The following is a 10,824-nucleotide window of genomic DNA, read 5'->3' as shown; positions in this document are numbered from 1 at the left end:
GCTGAAGACGCAGTGGATTATGTTTGTTTTTGAAGGGAATGCAACTCCAATCTACGTAAATGCGTCTATGTTGGCGCAAATCATTCAGACTCTGTCCGAGGCCGTGGTGACAGTGGTAATCCCCACAGAAAGGTACACATTCTCTGTAAGGTTTTTTTAACGAATCTTTGCAAATCGCCTTTCATAATAATGTGCTAATTAGCAAGTTTCACGATGAATGCAGCTAAAGTAAACAGTCTCTAGGAGAGTGGCTCGGAAGAGAGGGGCGGGGTCAGCAGAGCTCATTAATATTTAAAGCAGAATGCTATAAATCTGCATGCTCTGAAAAGAGCTGTTTTTGACAGGGTAAAAAAGGTGTTTTTTACATTACCATTGAGAAATTTTAACCAAACTATGTTACAGACTTTTCATTAAGACCCTAAAAATCATACCAACTTGTGGAAAATGGGCATCCTATGACCCCCTTTAAGCTGGAATAAAATAGCCCATGACCTTAATGAAGCCAGAGAGGTTAGAGAAAGCAAAGTTTCTAAATACACAGAATGTCCCTCAGACAGAGCAAGAAGCAGTGGTGAGATGAACTCGTCTGTTTACGAAGCATGTTTCCAGAGGTTTAGCTGCTGCTGATGATATTGATCATGAATATTCTGCAGTTTGTTTAAATATAAACTCACTATATTTTTGTATCTTCATCATTTGGTTTGACGTCATGAACAGACTCTGTCCGAGGCCGTAGTGACAGTGGTAATCCCCACAGAAAGGTACACATTCTCTGTCCATTTATTAAAACACCATTGCTTCTGAAACACACATACACACTCACCTGTAGTTTGACACCTAATCACATTGGTTAGTTCAGAGGTTCTTAATATTGGTCCTGGGGACCCCCCCGCTCTGCACATTTTCAATGTCTTTCTTATCTGACACACTCAGTTCAATTCAACAAACTCGATCCTAAGGAGCTGATGATCTGAATCAGGTGTGTTAAATAAGGGAGACATGCAAAATGTGCAGAGCGGGGGATCTCCAGGACCACTGGGTTAGTTCATCAGAAAGATACTGTAAGACATCATTGATCTTAGATCGTAACCAAGGAAAATCACTCATACACTCCCAGATACGTATAGCCTACATGCCTTGAGGTTACCCACCTTTAGCAACATCAGCAACTTCTATAGTGTGTTAATACAATTGCGGTAAATCATTTTATACCCATTCATTGCTACTGTGAAAACATGTAGAACACCACACAGAAGCCTTTTTCTAACGTTAGGAGCTAACATTGTACTAAAACACACTCCCTTAACGGTCTCATAGGGCCATGGTAACATCAGAAAGCAATCTTATTTGGAGTGGACAGAAAATACAGAGCAAAATACAAGTTTCAATCTGCCAGACAGTGAAAATGAAAGAAGAAAAAGATAGAACTGACATGGTAAGGCTTTAGGGATTATTATGGAGTGATGGAGAAAAATGGAGAAAAGAAAAGAGTGCCCTTGTTCATTCTCTCATCTGTCTCTTTTGTGGCTGATAGGAACCTGCTGGGCTTGATACACAGAATGATTGAGTTTGTGGTAAGAGAGGGACCCATGTTTGAGGCCATCATCATGAGCAGAGAAAAGAACAACCCTGACTTCAGGTATGTGAAGTGTATTCTGCTTGTGACAGAATATTGGTACCATTAATATTCTTAGATAGCTTGCTCAACATGAAATTGAAATTTTAAATGCGTGTTATTGGTAATATTGTGAATAATTCATGTCATAACCTTCTGTTATAGAGAATTTTCACACAGTACTGTACTTCACAATACAGAAGATCTGTTGCTACTTGTTACATTACGATTTCTGGTTATGAATTAATCATTCGCAATATGATAAAGGGTGGATTTTCATTTCATGCTAACCTTAAAAGGAATAGGACACCTTAAAATTAAAATGGAAAATGGGCATCCTATGACCCCCTTTAAGCTGGAATAAAATAGCCCATGACCTTAATGAAGCCAGAGAGGTTAGAGAAAGCAAAGTTTCTAAATACACAGAATGTCCCTCAGACAGAGCAAGAAGCAGTGGTGAGATGAACTCGTCTGTTTACGAAGCATGTTTCCAGAGGTTTAGCTGCTGCTGATGATATTGATCATGAATATTCTGCAGTTTGTTTAAATATAAACTCACTATATTTTTGTATCTTCATCATTTGGTTTGACGTCATGAACAGACTCTGTCCGAGGCCGTAGTGACAGTGGTAATCCCCACAGAAAGGTACACATTCTCTGTAAGGTTTTTTTAACGAATCTTTGCAAATCGCCTTTCATAATAATGTGCTAATTAGCAAGTTTCACGATGAATGCAGCTAAAGTAAACAGTCTCTAGGAGAGTGGCTCGGAAGAGAGGGGCGGGGTCAGCAGAGCTCATTAATATTTAAAGCAGAATGCTATAAATCTGCATGCTCTGAAAAGAGCTGTTTTTGACAGGGTAAAAAAGGTGTTTTTTACACTACCATTGAGAAATTTTAACCAAACTATGTTACAGACTTTTCATTAAGACCCTAAAAATCATACCAACTTGTGGAAAATGGGCATCCTATGACCCCCTTTAAGCTGGAATAAAATAGCCCATGACCTTAATGAAGCCAGAGAGGTTAGAGAAAGCAAAGTTTCTAAATACACAGAATGTCCCTCAGACAGAGCAAGAAGCAGTGGTGAGATGAACTCGTCTGTTTACGAAGCATGTTTCCAGAGGTTTAGCTGCTGCTGATGATATTGATCATGAATATTCTGCAGTTTGTTTAAATATAAACTCACTATATTTTTGTATCTTCATCATTTGGTTTGACGTCATGAACAGACTCTGTCCGAGGCCGTAGTGACAGTGGTAATCCCCACAGAAAGGTACACATTCTCTGTAAGGTTTTTTTAACGAATCTTTGCAAATCGCCTTTCATAATAATGTGCTAATTAGCAAGTTTCACGATGAATGCAGCTAAAGTAAACAGTCTCTAGGAGAGTGGCTCGGAAGAGAGGGGCGGGGTCAGCAGAGCTCATTAATATTTAAAGCAGAATGCTATAAATCTGCATGCTCTGAAAAGAGCTGTTTTTGACAGGGTAAAAAAGGTGTTTTTTACACTACCATTGAGAAATTTTAACCAAACTATGTTACAGACTTTTCATTAAGACCCTAAAAATCATACCAACTTGTGGAAAATGGGCATCCTATGACCCCCTTTAAGCTGGAATAAAATAGCCCATGACCTTAATGAAGCCAGAGAGGTTAGAGAAAGCAAAGTTTCTAAATACACAGAATGTCCCTCAGACAGAGCAAGAAGCAGTGGTGAGATGAACTCGTCTGTTTACGAAGCATGTTTCCAGAGGTTTAGCTGCTGCTGATGATATTGATCATGAATATTCTGCAGTTTGTTTAAATATAAACTCACTATATTTTTGTATCTTCATCATTTGGTTTGACGTCATGAACAGACTCTGTCCGAGGCCGTAGTGACAGTGGTAATCCCCACAGAAAGGTACACATTCTCTGTAAGGTTTTTTTAACGAATCTTTGCAAATCGCCTTTCATAATAATGTGCTAATTAGCAAGTTTCACGATGAATGCAGCTAAAGTAAACAGTCTCTAGGAGAGTGGCTCGGAAGAGAGGGGCGGGGTCAGCAGAGCTCATTAATATTTAAAGCAGAATGCTATAAATCTGCATGCTCTGAAAAGAGCTGTTTTTGACAGGGTAAAAAAGGTGTTTTTTACACTACCATTGAGAAATTTTAACCAAACTATGTTACAGACTTTTCATTAAGACCCTAAAAATCATACCAACTTGTGGAAAATGGGCATCCTATGACCCCCTTTAAGCTGGAATAAAATAGCCCATGACCTTAATGAAGCCAGAGAGGTTAGAGAAAGCAAAGTTTCTAAATACACAGAATGTCCCTCAGACAGAGCAAGAAGCAGTGGTGAGATGAACTCGTCTGTTTACGAAGCATGTTTCCAGAGGTTTAGCTGCTGCTGATGATATTGATCATGAATATTCTGCAGTTTGTTTAAATATAAACTCACTATATTTTTGTATCTTCATCATTTGGTTTGACGTCATGAACAGACTCTGTCCGAGGCCGTAGTGACAGTGGTAATCCCCACAGAAAGGTACACATTCTCTGTAAGGTTTTTTTAACGAATCTTTGCAAATCGCCTTTCATAATAATGTGCTAATTAGCAAGTTTCACGATGAATGCAGCTAAAGTAAACAGTCTCTAGGAGAGTGGCTCGGAAGAGAGGGGCGGGGTCAGCAGAGCTCATTAATATTTAAAGCAGAATGCTATAAATCTGCATGCTCTGAAAAGAGCTGTTTTTGACAGGGTAAAAAAGGTGTTTTTTACACTACCATTGAGAAATTTTAACCAAACTATGTTACAGACTTTTCATTAAGACCCTAAAAATCATACCAACTTGTGGAAAATGGGCATCCTATGACCCCCTTTAAGCTGGAATAAAATAGCCCATGACCTTAATGAAGCCAGAGAGGTTAGAGAAAGCAAAGTTTCTAAATACACAGAATGTCCCTCAGACAGAGCAAGAAGCAGTGGTGAGATGAACTCGTCTGTTTACGAAGCATGTTTCCAGAGGTTTAGCTGCTGCTGATGATATTGATCATGAATATTCTGCAGTTTGTTTAAATATAAACTCACTATATTTTTGTATCTTCATCATTTGGTTTGACGTCATGAACAGACTCTGTCCGAGGCCGTAGTGACAGTGGTAATCCCCACAGAAAGGTACACATTCTCTGTAAGGTTTTTTTAACGAATCTTTGCAAATCGCCTTTCATAATAATGTGCTAATTAGCAAGTTTCACGATGAATGCAGCTAAAGTAAACAGTCTCTAGGAGAGTGGCTCGGAAGAGAGGGGCGGGGTCAGCAGAGCTCATTAATATTTAAAGCAGAATGCTATAAATCTGCATGCTCTGAAAAGAGCTGTTTTTGACAGGGTAAAAAAGGTGTTTTTTACACTACCATTGAGAAATTTTAACCAAACTATGTTACAGACTTTTCATTAAGACCCTAAAAATCATACCAACTTGTGGAAAATGGGCATCCTATGACCCCCTTTAAGCTGGAATAAAATAGCCCATGACCTTAATGAAGCCAGAGAGGTTAGAGAAAGCAAAGTTTCTAAATACACAGAATGTCCCTCAGACAGAGCAAGAAGCAGTGGTGAGATGAACTCGTCTGTTTACGAAGCATGTTTCCAGAGGTTTAGCTGCTGCTGATGATATTGATCATGAATATTCTGCAGTTTGTTTAAATATAAACTCACTATATTTTTGTATCTTCATCATTTGGTTTGACGTCATGAACAGACTCTGTCCGAGGCCGTAGTGACAGTGGTAATCCCCACAGAAAGGTACACATTCTCTGTAAGGTTTTTTTAACGAATCTTTGCAAATCGCCTTTCATAATAATGTGCTAATTAGCAAGTTTCACGATGAATGCAGCTAAAGTAAACAGTCTCTAGGAGAGTGGCTCGGAAGAGAGGGGCGGGGTCAGCAGAGCTCATTAATATTTAAAGCAGAATGCTATAAATCTGCATGCTCTGAAAAGAGCTGTTTTTGACAGGGTAAAAAAGGTGTTTTTTACACTACCATTGAGAAATTTTAACCAAACTATGTTACAGACTTTTCATTAAGACCCTAAAAATCATACCAACTTGTGGAAAATGGGCATCCTATGACCCCCTTTAAGCTGGAATAAAATAGCCCATGACCTTAATGAAGCCAGAGAGGTTAGAGAAAGCAAAGTTTCTAAATACACAGAATGTCCCTCAGACAGAGCAAGAAGCAGTGGTGAGATGAACTCGTCTGTTTACGAAGCATGTTTCCAGAGGTTTAGCTGCTGCTGATGATATTGATCATGAATATTCTGCAGTTTGTTTAAATATAAACTCACTATATTTTTGTATCTTCATCATTTGGTTTGACGTCATGAACAGACTCTGTCCGAGGCCGTAGTGACAGTGGTAATCCCCACAGAAAGGTACACATTCTCTGTAAGGTTTTTTTAACGAATCTTTGCAAATCGCCTTTCATAATAATGTGCTAATTAGCAAGTTTCACGATGAATGCAGCTAAAGTAAACAGTCTCTAGGAGAGTGGCTCGGAAGAGAGGGGCGGGGTCAGCAGAGCTCATTAATATTTAAAGCAGAATGCTATAAATCTGCATGCTCTGAAAAGAGCTGTTTTTGACAGGGTAAAAAAGGTGTTTTTTACACTACCATTGAGAAATTTTAACCAAACTATGTTACAGACTTTTCATTAAGACCCTAAAAATCATACCAACTTGTGGAAAATGGGCATCCTATGACCCCCTTTAAGCTGGAATAAAATAGCCCATGACCTTAATGAAGCCAGAGAGGTTAGAGAAAGCAAAGTTTCTAAATACACAGAATGTCCCTCAGACAGAGCAAGAAGCAGTGGTGAGATGAACTCGTCTGTTTACGAAGCATGTTTCCAGAGGTTTAGCTGCTGCTGATGATATTGATCATGAATATTCTGCAGTTTGTTTAAATATAAACTCACTATATTTTTGTATCTTCATCATTTGGTTTGACGTCATGAACAGACTCTGTCCGAGGCCGTAGTGACAGTGGTAATCCCCACAGAAAGGTACACATTCTCTGTAAGGTTTTTTTAACGAATCTTTGCAAATCGCCTTTCATAATAATGTGCTAATTAGCAAGTTTCACGATGAATGCAGCTAAAGTAAACAGTCTCTAGGAGAGTGGCTCGGAAGAGAGGGGCGGGGTCAGCAGAGCTCATTAATATTTAAAGCAGAATGCTATAAATCTGCATGCTCTGAAAAGAGCTGTTTTTGACAGGGTAAAAAAGGTGTTTTTTACACTACCATTGAGAAATTTTAACCAAACTATGTTACAGACTTTTCATTAAGACCCTAAAAATCATACCAACTTGTGGAAAATGGGCATCCTATGACCCCCTTTAAGCTGGAATAAAATAGCCCATGACCTTAATGAAGCCAGAGAGGTTAGAGAAAGCAAAGTTTCTAAATACACAGAATGTCCCTCAGACAGAGCAAGAAGCAGTGGTGAGATGAACTCGTCTGTTTACGAAGCATGTTTCCAGAGGTTTAGCTGCTGCTGATGATATTGATCATGAATATTCTGCAGTTTGTTTAAATATAAACTCACTATATTTTTGTATCTTCATCATTTGGTTTGACGTCATGAACAGACTCTGTCCGAGGCCGTAGTGACAGTGGTAATCCCCACAGAAAGGTACACATTCTCTGTAAGGTTTTTTTAACGAATCTTTGCAAATCGCCTTTCATAATAATGTGCTAATTAGCAAGTTTCACGATGAATGCAGCTAAAGTAAACAGTCTCTAGGAGAGTGGCTCGGAAGAGAGGGGCGGGGTCAGCAGAGCTCATTAATATTTAAAGCAGAATGCTATAAATCTGCATGCTCTGAAAAGAGCTGTTTTTGACAGGGTAAAAAAGGTGTTTTTTACACTACCATTGAGAAATTTTAACCAAACTATGTTACAGACTTTTCATTAAGACCCTAAAAATCATACCAACTTGTGGAAAATGGGCATCCTATGACCCCCTTTAAGCTGGAATAAAATAGCCCATGACCTTAATGAAGCCAGAGAGGTTAGAGAAAGCAAAGTTTCTAAATACACAGAATGTCCCTCAGACAGAGCAAGAAGCAGTGGTGAGATGAACTCGTCTGTTTACGAAGCATGTTTCCAGAGGTTTAGCTGCTGCTGATGATATTGATCATGAATATTCTGCAGTTTGTTTAAATATAAACTCACTATATTTTTGTATCTTCATCATTTGGTTTGACGTCATGAACAGACTCTGTCCGAGGCCGTAGTGACAGTGGTAATCCCCACAGAAAGGTACACATTCTCTGTAAGGTTTTTTTAACGAATCTTTGCAAATCGCCTTTCATAATAATGTGCTAATTAGCAAGTTTCACGATGAATGCAGCTAAAGTAAACAGTCTCTAGGAGAGTGGCTCGGAAGAGAGGGGCGGGGTCAGCAGAGCTCATTAATATTTAAAGCAGAATGCTATAAATCTGCATGCTCTGAAAAGAGCTGTTTTTGACAGGGTAAAAAAGGTGTTTTTTACACTACCATTGAGAAATTTTAACCAAACTATGTTACAGACTTTTCATTAAGACCCTAAAAATCATACCAACTTGTGGAAAATGGGCATCCTATGACCCCCTTTAAGCTGGAATAAAATAGCCCATGACCTTAATGAAGCCAGAGAGGTTAGAGAAAGCAAAGTTTCTAAATACACAGAATGTCCCTCAGACAGAGCAAGAAGCAGTGGTGAGATGAACTCGTCTGTTTACGAAGCATGTTTCCAGAGGTTTAGCTGCTGCTGATGATATTGATCATGAATATTCTGCAGTTTGTTTAAATATAAACTCACTATATTTTTGTATCTTCATCATTTGGTTTGACGTCATGAACAGACTCTGTCCGAGGCCGTAGTGACAGTGGTAATCCCCACAGAAAGGTACACATTCTCTGTAAGGTTTTTTTAACGAATCTTTGCAAATCGCCTTTCATAATAATGTGCTAATTAGCAAGTTTCACGATGAATGCAGCTAAAGTAAACAGTCTCTAGGAGAGTGGCTCGGAAGAGAGGGGCGGGGTCAGCAGAGCTCATTAATATTTAAAGCAGAATGCTATAAATCTGCATGCTCTGAAAAGAGCTGTTTTTGACAGGGTAAAAAAGGTGTTTTTTACACTACCATTGAGAAATTTTAACCAAACTATGTTACAGACTTTTCATTAAGACCCTAAAAATCATACCAACTTGTGGAAAATGGGCATCCTATGACCCCCTTTAAGCTGGAATAAAATAGCCCATGACCTTAATGAAGCCAGAGAGGTTAGAGAAAGCAAAGTTTCTAAATACACAGAATGTCCCTCAGACAGAGCAAGAAGCAGTGGTGAGATGAACTCGTCTGTTTACGAAGCATGTTTCCAGAGGTTTAGCTGCTGCTGATGATATTGATCATGAATATTCTGCAGTTTGTTTAAATATAAACTCACTATATTTTTGTATCTTCATCATTTGGTTTGACGTCATGAACAGACTCTGTCCGAGGCCGTAGTGACAGTGGTAATCCCCACAGAAAGGTACACATTCTCTGTAAGGTTTTTTTAACGAATCTTTGCAAATCGCCTTTCATAATAATGTGCTAATTAGCAAGTTTCACGATGAATGCAGCTAAAGTAAACAGTCTCTAGGAGAGTGGCTCGGAAGAGAGGGGCGGGGTCAGCAGAGCTCATTAATATTTAAAGCAGAATGCTATAAATCTGCATGCTCTGAAAAGAGCTGTTTTTGACAGGGTAAAAAAGGTGTTTTTTACACTACCATTGAGAAATTTTAACCAAACTATGTTACAGACTTTTCATTAAGACCCTAAAAATCATACCAACTTGTGGAAAATGGGCATCCTATGACCCCCTTTAAGCTGGAATAAAATAGCCCATGACCTTAATGAAGCCAGAGAGGTTAGAGAAAGCAAAGTTTCTAAATACACAGAATGTCCCTCAGACAGAGCAAGAAGCAGTGGTGAGATGAACTCGTCTGTTTACGAAGCATGTTTCCAGAGGTTTAGCTGCTGCTGATGATATTGATCATGAATATTCTGCAGTTTGTTTAAATATAAACTCACTATATTTTTGTATCTTCATCATTTGGTTTGACGTCATGAACAGACTCTGTCCGAGGCCGTAGTGACAGTGGTAATCCCCACAGAAAGGTACACATTCTCTGTCCATTTATTAAAACACCATTGCTTCTGAAACACACATACACACTCACCTGTAGTTTGACACCTAATCACATTGGTTAGTTCAGAGGTTCTTAATATTGGTCCTGGGGACCCCCCCGCTCTGCACATTTTCAATGTCTTTCTTATCTGACACACTCAGTTCAATTCAACAAACTCGATCCTAAGGAGCTGATGATCTGAATCAGGTGTGTTAAATAAGGGAGACATGCAAAATGTGCAGAGCGGGGGATCTCCAGGACCACTGGGTTAGTTCATCAGAAAGATACTGTAAGACATCATTGATCTTAGATCGTAACCAAGGAAAATCACTCATACACTCCCAGATACGTATAGCCTACATGCCTTGAGGTTACCCACCTTTAGCAACATCAGCAACTTCTATAGTGTGTTAATACAATTGCGGTAAATCATTTTATACCCATTCATTGCTACTGTGAAAACATGTAGAACACCACACAGAAGCCTTTTTCTAACGTTAGGAGCTAACATTGTACTAAAACACACTCCCTTAACGGTCTCATAGGGCCATGGTAACATCAGAAAGCAATCTTATTTGGAGTGGACAGAAAATACAGAGCAAAATACAAGTTTCAATCTGCCAGACAGTGAAAATGAAAGAAGAAAAAGATAGAACTGACATGGTAAGGCTTTAGGGATTATTATGGAGTGATGGAGAAAAATGGAGAAAAGAAAAGAGTGCCCTTGTTCATTCTCTCATCTGTCTCTTTTGTGGCTGATAGGAACCTGCTGGGCTTGATACACAGAATGATTGAGTTTGTGGTAAGAGAGGGACCCATGTTTGAGGCCATCATCATGAGCAGAGAAAAGAACAACCCTGACTTCAGGTATGTGAAGTGTATTCTGCTTGTGACAGAATATTGGTACCATTAATATTCTTAGATAGCTTGCTCAACATGAAATTGAAATTTTAAATGCGTGTTATTGGTAATATTGTGAATAATTCATGTCATAACCTTCTGTT

General features: G+C 38.9%; 2 protein-coding genes across 4 annotated transcripts in view; both read left to right on the top strand.

The window, feature by feature from the left end:
• LOC107548442 (U2 snRNP-associated SURP motif-containing protein-like) overlaps nucleotides 1-2,075 on the top strand; it is a 30,519-nt gene extending 28,444 nt beyond the window's left edge. The window contains exons 10-12 of the mRNA XM_016229111.1: nucleotides 718-761; nucleotides 1,535-1,639; nucleotides 2,054-2,075. Coding sequence (XP_016084597.1) covers nucleotides 718-761; nucleotides 1,535-1,639; nucleotides 2,054-2,075 — 171 coding nt within the window. The remainder of the gene's footprint in view (nucleotides 1-717; nucleotides 762-1,534; nucleotides 1,640-2,053) is intronic.
• Nucleotides 2,076-6,398: 4,323 nt separating this feature from the next.
• LOC107548465 (U2 snRNP-associated SURP motif-containing protein-like) overlaps nucleotides 6,399-10,824 on the top strand; it is an 8,894-nt gene continuing 4,468 nt past the window's right edge. The window contains exons 1-3 of one of the 3 annotated variants that reach the window (XM_016229161.1): nucleotides 9,544-9,809; nucleotides 10,366-10,483; nucleotides 10,583-10,687. In XM_016229161.1, the coding sequence (XP_016084647.1) occupies nucleotides 10,608-10,687 (80 nt within the window). In that variant the 5' untranslated portion in view covers nucleotides 9,544-9,809; nucleotides 10,366-10,483; nucleotides 10,583-10,607. Of the gene's footprint in view, nucleotides 6,665-9,543; nucleotides 9,810-10,365; nucleotides 10,484-10,582; nucleotides 10,688-10,824 lie in introns of those variants that run through there. The other 2 variants (XM_016229162.1, XM_016229160.1) reach the window with 2 other exon arrangements.

The sequence above is a fragment of the Sinocyclocheilus grahami genome, unplaced genomic scaffold (genome assembly GCF_001515645.1).
Source record: "Sinocyclocheilus grahami isolate Dianchi unplaced genomic scaffold, SAMN03320097.WGS_v1.1 scaffold348.1, whole genome shotgun sequence".
NCBI lineage: Eukaryota > Metazoa > Chordata > Actinopteri > Cypriniformes > Cyprinidae > Sinocyclocheilus > Sinocyclocheilus grahami.
Note: the sequence above shows the minus strand (reverse complement) of the source record. Positions and strands in the feature narration are given on the sequence as shown.